This window comes from Taeniopygia guttata, chromosome 5 (genome assembly GCF_048771995.1).
Source record: "Taeniopygia guttata chromosome 5, bTaeGut7.mat, whole genome shotgun sequence".
NCBI classification, from domain to species: Eukaryota; Metazoa; Chordata; class Aves; order Passeriformes; family Estrildidae; genus Taeniopygia; species Taeniopygia guttata.
In genome coordinates this window covers 19,407,245-19,422,668 of record NC_133030.1, presented here as the reverse complement: position 1 = coordinate 19,422,668, position 15,424 = coordinate 19,407,245, and the positions used below count along the sequence as shown (strand labels likewise).

At 37.2% G+C, this 15,424-nt stretch overlaps 1 protein-coding gene across 1 annotated transcript in view; it reads left to right on the top strand.

The window, feature by feature from the left end:
- Nucleotides 1-15,424, top strand: part of LOC105759305 (mucin-5AC) — a 39,027-nt gene that overhangs the window by 9,573 nt on the left and 14,030 nt on the right. Inside the window, exons 11-30 of the mRNA XM_030273281.4 lie at nucleotides 527-665; nucleotides 1,812-1,922; nucleotides 3,125-3,194; nucleotides 3,611-3,748; nucleotides 3,832-3,996; nucleotides 4,487-4,581; nucleotides 5,354-5,480; nucleotides 6,232-6,487; nucleotides 7,995-8,047; nucleotides 8,398-8,498; nucleotides 9,287-9,438; nucleotides 9,868-10,006; nucleotides 10,094-10,198; nucleotides 10,712-10,891; nucleotides 12,142-12,381; nucleotides 13,020-13,176; nucleotides 13,326-13,454; nucleotides 13,801-13,927; nucleotides 14,612-14,655; nucleotides 14,749-14,943. Of these exons, the coding sequence (XP_030129141.4) occupies nucleotides 527-665; nucleotides 1,812-1,922; nucleotides 3,125-3,194; nucleotides 3,611-3,748; nucleotides 3,832-3,996; nucleotides 4,487-4,581; nucleotides 5,354-5,480; nucleotides 6,232-6,487; nucleotides 7,995-8,047; nucleotides 8,398-8,498; nucleotides 9,287-9,438; nucleotides 9,868-10,006; nucleotides 10,094-10,198; nucleotides 10,712-10,891; nucleotides 12,142-12,381; nucleotides 13,020-13,176; nucleotides 13,326-13,454; nucleotides 13,801-13,927; nucleotides 14,612-14,655; nucleotides 14,749-14,943 (2,723 nt within the window). The remainder of the gene's footprint in view (nucleotides 1-526; nucleotides 666-1,811; nucleotides 1,923-3,124; nucleotides 3,195-3,610; nucleotides 3,749-3,831; nucleotides 3,997-4,486; nucleotides 4,582-5,353; nucleotides 5,481-6,231; nucleotides 6,488-7,994; nucleotides 8,048-8,397; nucleotides 8,499-9,286; nucleotides 9,439-9,867; nucleotides 10,007-10,093; nucleotides 10,199-10,711; nucleotides 10,892-12,141; nucleotides 12,382-13,019; nucleotides 13,177-13,325; nucleotides 13,455-13,800; nucleotides 13,928-14,611; nucleotides 14,656-14,748; nucleotides 14,944-15,424) is intronic.

Here is a 15,424-nt window from a genome sequence, read left to right as displayed (position 1 = left end):
TGAGGAGCAGATGTGGAGTTTCCTTTTCTTATTTATTAGTTTATGATACATTTTTATTACAAAAAACAAACAAACAAACAAAAAACCAAATAAAACCCAAACAAAAAAAACCCAAACCAAACCAAACCAAACCAAAAACAAACAAAAAAAAAAACAACCCAAAACAAAAACAAAAACAAAGCAACACAACCAAAAAAACCCACCCAGAAGATATTTTAACTTGTTATTGTGCTTTATGTTACCTGAAAAAATTCACACAATTATTTATCCAAAACCTGTTTTGGAGATTTCACCTGTCCAAAGAAGGAAAACAATTAGATAAGCAAGGGGAATGGTTATCAGAGAAATTGATTTTAATGTGTTGCATCTCAAGTTCACTGCATTTTGGAAACCTTAAACCTGTTTTGGAAACCTTAAACCACAGCTTGAAGGGAAAAGCAATAGCAAAGCAGCTGCACCTAACAGCTCTGTAGGTCCTCTTGTTCTGGAGCACTGTTAGTGATTTCACCTAACTTTATTCTTCCAGTACCTGTAATGGAGGCCAGTGGAGCTGCCAAGACAAGTCCTGCCCAGGAACATGCTCTGTAGTGGGAGGTTCCCACATTTCCACCTATGATATGAAGTACTATGATCACCACGGAGACTGCACCTATGTCCTCTCTAAGGTGGGACTCAGAGGATATTTCTAGGTCATAAAGCCTTATAGATTTATAGAAATAAAACACTTAGGAGACTTAGCACTTCTGACATAACATCATTAAATTCCCTGCCACTCAGCCAGATGTTTGCTACCTGCCATTTCACTGACAATCATCAGTTAATTACTAGGATGTCATGCAACTGTGTGTGGTGCTCGCTGGAAAATTTCCAGTTGTGTTAGAGAGTAATTGAAGAGCACTGTCTTTTTAATAATTTGCTTGGTTTGCCACCTTCACTACAACTAATCCAGCTTTCTTACTGGGTTGCATAATTTTTGCCATGTTACTCTATTATAAGGTATTTGGCCAAATGGTACAACTATAAAAATTACAGTAACTGTAATTTTTAAAATTTTTTAACTTCTTAAAAATATATAATCTTAATTTATAATCTTAAAAATCTTATTTTATAATTTATAATATTTAAAATCTTAATTTATAATCTTAAACATATATAATCTTAAAAATATTTTAAAACAGCCTTTTTTTCATTTTCGTGGAGTTTAAATACAGAAAAACACTTCAAGTTAATTGATGCATCTTGCTTAGCTTTTAAATGTTTTTAAACATTTAAAAATAACTTAAAAGAAATAGAACTTTTTGAAATTAATTATAATTAAAATATTTAATTACAGACATGTATAGGTGAAATTTCTTGATCTTTTAGGGGCTTTTTCTGTTTGTTGTTTGCTTTCCTTTTTCCCCATCTGCACAATTCAGTAAAAGGAAATAAAATGTTGTATGCTACTGTTCACCTAAAACATATTTTATCAGAAATTTTTGTCTAGCATTGATACCAGCTACAGAAAGATGAGAGTTACAACAGAATTGAATAGACTCTTAGAAGTCGTCATGAATAAAACCAAATATGCATCTGGATCTCCATCTTGACATCTGTACTGATATAATCAGTAAAATCCAGATTCTACATTTCTTGTTCCTAATAATTCAAACAGGAAAAAATTGAGTCTTCAGCCAAGAAAGCTCTGGAATTTGCTGTAGTCTGTATCTTCTCCAGAAAAAGAAATACTTTTTCATAATTGAGATAAAATTTTATAGGGAAACCTTCTGTAATTAGTCTTCTATGAAATAACTTGACTTTTTTCTTTTCAGGACTGTAACGATGAAAAATTTACCATCCTGGCAGAACTACGCAAGTGTGGCCTAACTGACACTGAGACCTGCTTAAAGTCAGTGACCCTCAACATGAATAAAGGACAAACTGTAAGCATGCAAAATAAGCACAATAAAAATATGGGGAGAAAAGAAATTAGGGCTTAATCAGTCAGACAGCTGCATTTCTTTGTCAGGTTTTCAGCATATGTATGATGAGTAGATGATATTTTTAATCAAGTGAAAAGAAGTGGATTTTCTTATGAAAATCAGATCAGCCATAAATTTGGCTTTGTGGAATTTCATTAAGAAACACATTGTACTCACAAAGCAGAAAAAAGCTATTTTCTCTGCCAATTAGATGGGGAAAGACCATGAGCTTCAAGGTTAGTAATTATGATTACAACAGTTAATTAATGTAATTAATCATTAAGATGTGTTCAGAGAAACAAGATGATGTAATCCCCTAAAGAGCTGAGAAAGTCCCTTTAAAAGTAATTCTGTTCTGGCAGGGAAAATTAGTAAAGTGCACAAAGTAGAAATAAGGGGGAGGTAAAATCACAAAGGCCTACCTTTTTAAGTGTTGGTTTGATTAATATCAGTGGGATCCTTCTCATTGTTACTCTTTGGACTATAGTTATTTTTCACACGTGGTTGGCAGCCCAGAAGGCCAGCCTGGGCTTCATCCAAAGCAGTGTGGCCTGTAGGGTGAGGGAGGGGTTCTTACCCTCTACATTGCTCTGGGAAGACTCCCCTGGAATTCTGCATCCAGCTCTGGGAAGCATCCCCAGCATAAGAAAAACATGGAGGACCTGTGGGAACAGGTCCAGATGAGGCACAAAGACTAACATAGGTCTGGAGCGCCTCTCCTATCAGGAAAGACTGGAAGAGTTGGGGTTGTTCAGCCCGGAGAAGGGAGAGCTCTGGAGAGACTGTAGAGAAGCCTTTCAGTCCCTAAACCAGGCCTACAAGAAGGCTGGAGAGGGACTTTTACTAGGGCACAAAGTCATATGACAAGAGGAAATGGCTTCAAAATGAAAGAGGGCAGGTTTATATTAGATTTTGGGAAGAAATTCTTTACTGTGGGGGCGGGGGGGGTGAGGCACTGGAACAGGATGCCCTGAGAAGTTGTGGATGCCACATCCCTGGAAGTGTTCAAGGTCAGGCTGGATGGGACCCTAAGCAACCTGGGCTAGTGAAAGATGTCCCTGCCCATGGTAGGGGGTTTGGAACCAGATGACCTTTAAAAGTCCCTCCCAAGCCAAACCATTCTATGATTCACAGAGTTGTCTTTTGTTCCTCTTCCTTATCAGATCGTGGATGTCAAACCTGATGGGGGTGTGTTTGTGAACTCCATCTACACCCAGCTGCCCATGTCAGCAGGTAGATTTTTCTCTAACAGTAAATTACACAAGTGCTTTTGAAGTAAAGTGGGATGTTTGGTGTCATAGAGAAATGCAGGACAAGCACAGGCAAGGGTTCAAACATTAGCAAACAGAATTTACAGTCTCCTGATTTAAATATTCTCAGATTTACTTCCTTCTCACTGCACAAAGGTGAAGGCATCTCTTTACCTCTTTTACATCTTTTTTTGTTACTACCCCTGTGGCCACACTTGTTTAGAAAGAAATTTTATTTTTGTTTCGATAACTAAGGAGTCCATGTCATATCTCTGACCTCCAGATCTTTATTTCACTTCTGAATTTGCAAAAAATTCAATAGAAATTCAAAAAGAACAGTATTGTGTTTTCGGCATTTGGCCTTATTCAGAAAGTGACCATTTTGTTTCTCATGTGTAGCTAGTGTCACCATGTTCAGACCTTCCTCATTCTTCATGATCATGGACACAAGCTTTGGCGTCCAGGTTGAAGTGCAGTTCACACCCATGATGCAAGTGTTTGTGCGTCTCGATGCTTCTTTCAAAAACCAGACTTGTGGTGAGTGAATGAAACAGCAACACCTTGATCAATGTCCTTTTTTGTAGTCAGAGCAGTATAAACTTTTCACTGCTTTTTAACAGGTCTCTGTGGAAATTTCAATAACATCCAAACCGATGACTTCAAGGTCATAAGTGGAATAATTGAAGGAACAGCATCAGCATTTGCTAATACATGGAAAACTCAGGCTTCATGCCCTAATATCCAGCAGAGTTTTGAGAATCCTTGTGCACTCAGCATTGATAATGGTGAGCACTTCTTAGAATTTCTTCTGGTTTGTTTTTTTCTTTTTGCTAATCTTTAAGGAAATCACATCTGTTGGATAGCAAAGATAAAAAAATAAAGACTTAAATATTTAATAAAATCTTACATCTGAAATCAGAAACAAATATTCAAAATTAAAGTACTGAAGATAAGTAACAATGTAAAAAGAAAGAGTGACAGAAACATAAGGGAAGCAAACTGCGAGGTCACTGAAAATAGAGTAGATGTCCAAGCTGACAACTTGGTATCAGAGAAGTGGATTACAGGAGCATCTTTGGAAACCTTTAATTCATCTCCTTAAGCTTCAGGAACCATGACCCACAAGCTGAGTAAAAAGAAAAAAAGAAAAAAAGACAGGAGAAGAAGTGATTTAATGGAATGTCAGAACTGCCTGCATAGGCCAGGGCAGCATGGGTTTGTGACTAATGAAGTACAAAGAGTAATGTGCATTTTTATTGTTTCATCATTTCACAGAAAAATACGCTCAGCATTGGTGTGGACTACTCACTGACAGCACGGGACCTTTTGCTGCTTGCCACTATGCAGTGAATCCCACTGTTTACCACACGGTACTTTGTCAGACTGCTTTTCCCTTTGGGAACAATAGAAACAGGAGCTTTTCCAGACGTGTCTTAGGCAATGCCTGTATCCCCTTTGCTGTACTACAGTACTTCCTTCTTTCAATATGTGTTTCTCTTTGTGTTGTAACATTACCTTATTTTGATTGTCAGTCTTGGCTTAGAGATCCTGACTTGTTTGCCGATGAAAAGGCAGCTATTTACTCCCGGATGGTTTTACACATAAGCCAGATAGTGTATTTAAAGGCTTGTCAAATGCTTCTTTGAATATCAGTCAATTGTTAACGTTATCAGCCTGGCATATTATTAATAACTACTTGGAACAGAAAGCCCATTACCTAATTGCCATCACTCTGCTATCAAAGTGTTGCAAATCACTCTTCTCACTAGTAGTCACCCAGGTGTCCACACTGGTGAAATGGTCTGTCTGGACTGCACATTGTGAGTAGAGCTTTTGATGCTATTGTGCAGCATATCCACAAAAAAGGTTCAGAGGACCAAGAAGCTGCAAAAAATGTATAACAGACTTTAAGACCACTATTTCCTAATTATAACTGCAGTAATTGACTGAATTTTCATTACCTGTGTTTTCCCCTGCCAGGAACCTTAAAGACTAGAAAGTGATAAAACTGTGTTACTGTTGACTATGAGTGAGCACATCTGAAGAAGGATTAAGGAATAAGACTGGAAAGATAATGTTCACTGTTTTTTTTTAAGACTGGCTATATTACCAGTGCTGAGACCTCATTTTTCTCTCCATTAGAACTGCATGTTTGACACATGTAACTGTGAAAATAGTGAGGACTGTCTGTGTGCAGCTCTGTCTGCCTATGTGAGAGCTTGTGCTGCAAAAGGAATCCAGCTGCAGGGATGGAGGACTGATGTCTGCAGTAAGTACTATCCACCATCCCATTTCCTAAGAACACACAACAATAAAAATTGCTGATCAGAGATTATTTTCTACTCATTTCTAGACAAATCAGTAAGTGATGAGGAAGGGATTTTGTTAAGTGCACTCCTGGAAGTAATTCTCTGCTGTCCCCTTAGAATCAATCCATTGCTGGCAAGAATAAATATGAATAGAAGGGAGACATGGCTTGATTATGAAAGGGACTGTTTTTATGGAAGTGCCTCCACCTGTTTCTGTGCAAGTTAGAGTTTCACTACAGCTTTACAAGTATCACAAGTCATTGCAGACATAATGTGTTGTATTAGAATGACAGTACTAGAAATATCAACCAGAACACTTGCAATTTCATGTCTTTGAAGCTGCATGCTGGGTTCTGCACACCTAGTATGTCTGTTTTCAGTATACCAGATGACATTCAGGGAGATAACTTGTCTCATTCCTCAAGAAGTCTAGGCATCTTGGCAATGAATGGCAGCACCAAATGGAGGTTTCCTTCAGAACTTCCATTTGAAAAAATATTTTCTTCTTTGCATGCATCATTTACTCCACATGTACAATAGCTTGTTAGATCAGACCCTGAAATTATTCAAATACATTTATATTAAATACGCAACATAAGCAGAGGCGTACAGTATTGTTTACATGTTATTTCTACTGCCTATGATTTTTCGTTTTCCATATGAGAATTTACCACCTGGAATTAACAATCTATTTTATTTTCCTCTCTCAAGCAAAATACACCACCTCATGTCCCAAATCCCTAAGCTACAGCTATACCATCTCTTCCTGTCAACCCACCTGCCGCTCTCTGAGTGAGCCTGATGTCACATGCAACATTAAGTTTGTCCCAGTTGACGGCTGCACCTGCGTAAATGGAACCTACATGGATGAGAGTGGCAAATGTGTGCCTGCTAATGAATGTCCCTGCTACAGCAAAGGATCTCCTATACCATTTGGAGAAGTGGTCCATGAAAATGGGCGTGTATGGTAAGTAATCTTTTTTAAAACATTCAAACAATGTTTGAATTAAGGTCTGGAATGTGTAAGATGGTCTCAGCCTGAATTTCAAAAGAATGATCTCTCTTCATTTTCTTCAACTTTTAAGTTCTTTTAACTTTATTTTCAACTTTTACAAATGGTACATATTCCCCCGAGTTGCAGGATGGGGACAGAGAGCAGAATGGAGTCACTACAATGAAAAGTGAAATGGTTAATGGCCTGTTACATCATTTAAACACACAAAATTCTATGGAGCCAGATGGCATCCACCCAAGGGCACTGAGGGAGCTGGTGGAAGTGTTCACAGAGGCACATTTGTCAACAGTCTGGTTGACCTTGGAGGTCCTGGTTGACTGGAGGCCAGTAAATGTGATACCCTTTTACAGTGCGGGCAGCCTGACCTTGGTGCCTGGGAAGGACATGGAGCAGATTGTCTTGTCATCACGTGGCACATACAGGGCAAACAGGGGATCAGGCCCAGCCAGCATGGGTTTGGGAAAGGCAGCTGCTACTTGACCAACCAAATCTGCTTCTATGACAAGCTGATCTGCTTAGTGGATGAGGGAAAGACTATGGATGTTGTCTGCCTGGATTTTAGTAAAACCTTTGATATTAGGGAAGTGATGATTCCCCTGTATTTGGTCCTGGTGAGGCTGCACCTTGAATCCTGTGTTCAGTTTTGAGTCTCTCACAAGAAAGGCATTTTGATGCTGAAGTATGTTCAGAGGGCAGCAGAGCTGGTCTGGAGCACAGATATTATGAGGAGCAGCTGAAGGACCTGAGGTCGTTTAACCTGGAGAAAAGGAGGCTCAGTAAAGACACACTCTCTAAAACTGCCTAAAAGGAGGTTGTGCTGGGGTGTGTGTCAGCCTCTTCTCCCTAGTACCAAGTGATAGGATGGAAGGAAATGGCCTCAAGTTGCACTGGGGGCTGATTTGATTGGATGTTAAGAAAACTTTTTGTACTGAAATGGTTGTCAAGCACTGGAACTGGTTGCCCAGGGAAGTGCTTGAGTCACTGCAAGTGGCTTTTAAAAGCCACGGAGATGCGGCACTTAGAGACATGGTTTAGTGATGAACTTGGCAATGCTGGGTTGGACTCGAGGATCTTAAGGGTCTTTTCCATCCTAAAGGTGTCTATGATTCTGTAATATTTCTAGATTGATAGGGCAGTTGTACTTCAGTGCATTTTTAAATTTAATTCCATAATCTTTCAAGTGTAAAATTACAACAACAGCAACAAGAGGAGATCTCATGAGAATGTAACAAGCAATATATGCATTATAACCTATGAATTTTCCTGCTAAGAAACAATGGATATCATATGAAAGCAGCATGTGTAGTGGTATTGAGAGAAATTCTTTCCTGAGTCTGCAAAACAGGTTTTTGGAATTCCTTTGAAAATTCTGAAACCTGACAAGGGATTAGTAACACTCAATCTCATTATTTGGTTTGAGAGGAGAGAATAAAATAGATTGTTTTTCCCTCTCTCACAGCACTTGTGTTCAGGGAAGACTGAATTGCATTGGAGCACCAAATCCAACTTCAGGTAAAAATTATCTTCTTTACTGGATCTTGCATAGAATAGCTCATAGAATTGATTTTTCTTAATGGATTTTTAATAGAAGCATTTCTCAGTCATAGTCTTCAGTTATGAAAGGCTGGAGTGAATTAGATTAATAATAAAATCTCTTTTTACATGAAGACTTCTTTTTTCTAATAAATTTTTTGTTGGGTTTTTTTTTGGGAATCCAGTACTCTGTAAAGAATCTAATCAGCAGGCTGAATAGGGACAACAATATCTACTAACTGAAACAGGGAATTTCCAAAGAACTTACAGATGGTTTAAATGGCTACAGCTATGGAATAAACCCTGTGCCATTTCTTTCCTTCCTCTAGTCTGTGAATCTCCCATGGTCTACTTTGACTGTACAAACAACACGGCAGGAACAACTGGAGCAGAATGTCAAAAAAGTTGCCAGACTCTGGATATGCAGTGTGTAAGTATGGCCCAGCGAAATGGTGCTTCCAGGTTTTGACTGTGCTCTTGCTGCTAAAGTAATTATTTATTGGATCTACTCCAAATCTACAACACATGTACGTTATTCTTGTAGCAAAAACTCTAAAATGATGTTATGAAGCATTAACAATAGAACCCTTGGAACAAAATATAATAAGTAATGTCCAAATTAATTCTTAAGATTAGTGTCTACCTTTCTTCAGCTACTGCAGGTAACAGTAACTAGTAGTGAAAAATCTAGGGCGCTACTGCTTATTTGCCTTCTGTAGGAATGTCTAAAAATTGGCTAGGAGAAATGATTCTCTCTCATACCATGCTGCAGCTATGAACTTCTTGCACATGTAATCATGTTACTCCACTTAAGTTCTCAGTAGCCACATGCCATTTCATGAGTAAGTACCATATGAGATAAATAGATTGCAATATAACTCAGCCAAACTGAAAAAATATTACTTGTCTTTCCTTTAAAAGTCCATTCAGTCACAAATCACCCACTACAAAGTGCAAGATACAATGTTTTAAATTTCACCGGTTCCAGCAGAACAATCAGTATTGGTATATATAAAACATTTTTCTTTGACAGATTAATATTTTATTAAATCTATTCTATACTTCTTTTTTGTTCCATTAATTACTTCATAGTTCTCTCCTATTTAAGTTGGGCAGCAATAAGACCATGTAAGGCACCTTTAATGAGAATTTAATCTTCGTTTTTTTCTAATGTGATCATTTCACTCTAAAAGTATATTTTTCTCTTATATTTTCCAGTATAGCTCACAATGTACATCTGGCTGCATATGCCCAGACGGACTTGTGCTAGATGGGAATGGTGGTTGTATTCCTGAAGAGGAGTGTCCATGTATTCACAATGAAGCCATGTATCAGCCTGGGGAAATGATCAACTTTGACTGTAACACCTGGTAAGTATATCTGCAGATTTGCATTCCTGGTTCCATCATTTGCCTTTCTAAAGACCTTCTTTAGTAAAAGAGAAAGGAAATATTTGGATTGCAAATTTAATCAGCTGATGGATTTTAGATCTTTTAGTTTTGGATTATACAGTATGAGATATCTGATATCTGTCAGATGGCCAAAGCACAGAATGTGAGGAAACATTTAGGACTACAGGGTTCATTAAGTATTTAGTTTTGCAGTTAAGGTATTCAGGTAGCAGAACAAAATTTTCTTTAATTCCTTACATGAAAAATGTAAAAGAGTGTTTTATTTCCAGAAAAAATATAGCATTTGGCAGGGATAGGTTGCCAAACAAATACTGATTGTTCAGGTATGTCTACACAAAAGAGTAAGTTGTTTTATTATTACAATATTTAAATTTTTTTTTTTTCTAGTGTATGCAAGAATAGGAAGTGGGAATGTACCAAAGATCAATGTCTGGGCACTTGTGCTGTTTATGGAGATGGCCATTATAATACCTTTGATGACAAAAGGTTCAGCTTCAATGGAAACTGTGAATACACACTAGTCCAGGTACTGATAGCTAGCAATAGCAAATGAGAGGTAATCTTGATCATATCTGTAAAAATAATACATTTTAAAATGTTCTTCCCTACCCAGGACCACTGTGGCACAGTCAATGGGACCTTCAGGGTTGCCACTGAAAATGTTCCCTGTGGCAACACTGGGACAACTTGCTCAAAGTCTATCAAAGTTTTCTTAGAGGTAAGAAGGTTCTGCATATAAAGCAGTTTTGTTTTGTACCTGCTAAGGCTTAGGAGAAGTCTAGGTATCTATTGCTTCAAAGAATTTGGAAAATATTTTAAGAAACAATTCAACTATTAAATTAGGTTTACATCAGATTCAAGTGAAATATTTGGTAGATTTTCTTACCTTTCTATGTTTTCAACTTCCCACACTATCTTACATCATCCTTGGGAATAGTAAAGGTCTAAAAGCAGAAATTTAACCTATTGTGTCAGAAGATTATTTTACTGTATGCAATGTAGTTCCTCCATGACAGTCAAAAGACACTTTTTAAACTTACACCATTTAAAATATCTGTTACCACTTGCAGGAACCTGAGATTTGAATTATATTGCTTTGATTTATTGCATTTAGATTATTTGTTTTCGTGATATAAACTATTCATAGTATACTCGAAAGCAGAAAACCATGTTTGAGAGCACAGCTGCAGCCACTGAGCTAATTTCTCCTTACCTTTTCCTCCTGTTTCAGAGCTATGAACTGATCCTTGGTGAAGAGCATGTCAGTGTTGTAAAGAGAGGACAGAGTGATGAGGTGCCATACACAGTCCGCTCTATGGGGATGTACCTAGTAATTGAGACCAAAAGTGGACTGATCCTCATGTGGGACAAGAAAACCAGCATCTTCATCAAGCTCAGCCCTGGTTTCAAGGTGCGGAACAAGCAGTTCAATGGCAATTTACTGTCCAGGTTTGACTGGGTTTGAATCTTGTTGAGACCCTGCCAGGATCCCAAATAGCGATGTCTCCAGCATTCCTGCCATTCATCCCACATTGCTTTCCATTCCTCTGGTACCTCAGGAAGCCATGTCATCATCCTGCTGCCATTCTGAGCTTGGAAGGCAGCTTCCAGTGCCTATTTGGCCTGACAGAACTTGAGTTGGCAAAACTCTATTTTGGACTTGACTTTGTTAAAATTACAAACGGAACCTTTTTAAAGGTTATCAGACTTATTATTAAAAGTACATAACTACCTGTGTATAAATCAACTTGAATAGGCTTTATTTTGAAAATAATCCATTGTTTCCAGTTCTCATTGACACACAAATTATCACACTTCAGAGCAAGGAAGTGTATTATGAGTGAAAGCCTCTTTTATGCCATCAAGTATTTGTCAAGTATATAACTACACAGATGATAAGGAAAATTAATTCCAATTTTCATGCTCCTTCTCTTAGCTTATATTAGCTTCTCTTATAAGCACTAAAAACTGTAGTAAATATGGAATTTTATATCTTATTGTATTCCACAATGACATTTAAATTAGGTGTTTAAACTAAGCATAATTTAGAACTAACTTCTTTCAGTACCATAGGTTCTTTCCCCGCATCACTCACCAGCATTTTTTAAAAATAGTAGTAATAATGGAAAGTATGCACCTTAGATTCATAGAAAAAGCATGTATTGCAGCCTCTCACAGTTGTACAGATCCATACATTCAGAATGAAGGATATTTATGGATGCACAAGGAAAAAGTAATTTCTTTATACACCTGTGAGCAGATTTAATGGTAAAGACTCAATTAATAGATTAGGTGGTTGAACTGGTAATACTTAATAGTTAGAAGGCTGTTTTTATAGCTATTGTATAAAACAAGGCTTAAACTAAAAGCTTAATCAGCTGTGAGTCCTCACTTCCTTGTTAACAATATACCTCAAAGACAGAAGGTTATGATGACAAAGATGGTTTTATTGTTCATATTTAAAAGAAAAAAATTAAGAACAGTATCCTTCTAGCCTTAGCGGTCATATCCTGTTCCTCTATTCCAGAGTTTGAAGATGTTTAGGACTGATAGAATGGAATGCCACCATTCTAAGCAATGGATTTCAAGTATTCTCTCAGTCTCAGATTTTGTTTCAAGTTTCCTCACATCCATTATTCTTCTATTTACTTCCTTTTGCAGGGCCAGGTCTGTGGTCTCTGTGGAAATTATGATGGTAACAGCATCAATGACTTTACTACAAGGAGTCAATCTGTAGTAGAGAATGTCCTAGAGTTTGGAAACAGCTGGAAAGTATCCTCTACATGTCCTGATGCTGCCAGTGTCAAGGACCCATGTTCTACTAACCCTTATCGGAAGTCCTGGTCAGAGAAGCAGTGTAGCATCATCAACAGCAATGTCTTTGCTGCCTGTCACTCTCAGGTATTACCAAGGCAGAAGTTTACTGTGGGAAAACAAAGTCTGTGGGTTGTTGAAGGTGCTATTCTCATAGGTTTTAACATGCATGCCTTGTTTATTAATATGTTTAACTTCAAATTGTGCCAGGAAAACTCCAGTCTGCGACAGAGTTATTGTTCCTACTTGCAAGAAATAAAAAGACACTTACAAAAGAAAAAGAAATACATAATAATAATAATTTCATAATTACTATGTATTTCCTTACAGCATGACTTGGACAAAAATTCTCATATACCAAGCAGAGAAGACAAGCTCAGTGAAATAATAACATAGGAATGAAATACCAGCATAGACTTTACCTGACACTAAGTACATAACAAATGTTGTCAGGTAACTGTGCAGTTGTATAATATTTTGTGTTTTAATTTATCTAATCTTACACCAGGACACAAGTTTAGGTTTCTAAAAATCTGGCAATACATGGTTTGGATATATCATTTGGCATCACCTCAGGTGTCTTACAGTGTCTAACAAAAGGAAAAGAAATTACCAATGTAGGCCTTTCCTCTGGGATACTACAATTGCAAGAAAACTAGTCTAGCAAAGGTAAGAAATCACTTAGAAGGCAGGATGCATAGTATTATATTTCTGTTTAATAACAGGTTGAACCAGCAAAATATTACCAAGCATGTGTGACAGATGCTTGTGCCTGTGACACTGGAGGAGACTGTGATTGTTTTTGTACAGCAGTAGCTGCCTATGCTCAAGCATGTAGTGAAGTTGGTGTATGCGTAGCCTGGAGAAGCCCAGCAATTTGTCGTAAGTTTTATGTCATAAACACTTCTGAAAGTGTAGCTAAGTGTACAGTATCTTACATATGTGCATTAATATCTCACTGTGTAGATTTTTCATGCTTGAACTCTTTGTTTTTTTTTTCCTTTCCTGAATTCGTTCAACTTTCTCCTCAGCACTGTTCTGTGATTACTACAATCAGCAAGGAGAATGTGAATGGCACTATAAGCCTTGTGGTGCTTCGTGTATGAAGACCTGTAAGAACCCAAGTGGAAAATGCCTCAATAACCTGCCAGGTTTAGAAGGTAAAAATAGCTGCAAGTACCTCCAAGTGGGTATACATAGTACTATATTTTAAATTCTCCTTGATGAAGTATATTTCCTCCATCAGCTGCATTTGTAAAATTGAATTTTCTCTAATATTATGACACCCATGTGAATGGAGGCAGGGTATGGAAACTGGAGTAAGAAGATCTCTAAGACTAAGTTCTTATGAATAGGCTCTGCTGGTGCTAGTAACTCTGCATTTCTTTCTAGAACTATTGCAAAACATAAAAACATTATTACTATTAAAAACAAGACCTGCAAATGCATTCGGCGCAAATAAAACCTTTGCTGACTTGATCTTATTGTTACCTTTTCCACCTTCAGGCTGCTACCCTAATTGCCCACCAGACAAGCCATATTTTCATGAGGATCAGATGAAATGTGTTAGCCTCTGTGACTGTTATGATGATGAAGATGGAAAGATATATAAGCGGGATGAATGTAATATATGGTAAGACTTAACATACCAACCTCATCATATACAAGAAAAAAAGATCAAAAGTTGTATGTTTCTGTTACATGCAGGATCAGTTCATGCTATCTGTGATGAAATAATGCCTTACGATATAATGCCAGTTTCCTACTGCATTAATAAGAAGGTTTTATGTGATTTTATGCTTTAATGAATTTATTCCTGATTATATTGTAAATCCTCGGCATTAAGATACATCAAGAACAAGAAGTCCTTTATGACTAGGCTGTCTTTTTTCACATTCCTGTGGCAGGAAAAATGTTGTGCCATGAGTAAAGATATTTATTAGTGGCCTGCTTCCAAGGATTTTGTAACATACTTGCATCATTTGAGCATTTACATTCACCCTTTTAGCCTTCTATTTTAGTACAAAAAGATTGCAAATGCAAAGAAAGTGTTATGAAGGAAAAAAAAGAAAGTCCTCCTTAAGACTTCTACCTGTAACTTTGCATGATATTTAACTTCACTTCTGTTTATAAGTTTGGGTTTAATACAAAGGAAGATTCTGGAAAATAATGGCCAAAAATGAGACAAAACAAACAGAATGCTCTAGGAATAAACACAAAGTGCCATGCCTTTTCATGCCAGTATCTGTCAGAAAGATGACTAATAAAATTACATCAAAAGCACAAAATATATGGGGTTTTATGCTTTCTGTTTCAGTGAGTGCACATCAGAAGGTTTACAGTGCCAGTTTGATGATAAAGGTAAGACAGCTAAGAAAAATTATTAAGAAAAGGAAGTATTGGATACATTCTTTTCATAGATGCCTGAACTGACAATAAACTTCTGAATTACAGCCTGCAACTGCATTTATGAAGGGAATAGCTATAAATATGGTGAGGTCATCTACAATACCACAGATGGAACTGGATGGTGCTTCAGTGCAACGTGCGATGTCAATGGAACAATAAGCAGAAACATCTTTAAATGTGGCATTTTTACAACAACCCCATTTACATTTTCCACAAGTCAGCCCACAACTACTGCTTCAGGTATGCATGAATAATCTTTAAAATAACTCAAAAATCTCTGTAAGTGACTAAAAATTATCTGAAAGGCAGGACCTTTTCATCAGTCAACAGTATATAATTTTACTTGAAACTATTCATTTCTACTGGAGCTGCCAATTTACCTGGCAGCTTTAGTTGAAAAAGAATAGTTAAGGGCATAGAAATGAATACAGCATTTCTTAGAAACTCAGTCTCCTCTGTTTTACCATGGTGATCCCAGGGGGAAAATTAATAGAATTTATTAATCACTGCATCCTGGAGAAACTTCTCATTTCCTTGCAAAAAAACCCAGCAGTTCTAGACCAGCTTCTAAAAACATGACAGCTGCCATTTCTTAAATTAGTGAGCACATAAGAAATTTAGTTTGAGGGCGTGTTTAAACTATTTATAACCATTCTTTGGAACCTTTCCTAATTGTGTTTAATACCCAAATCAACAGTTTCCTTCTACCCTGGAGTACACT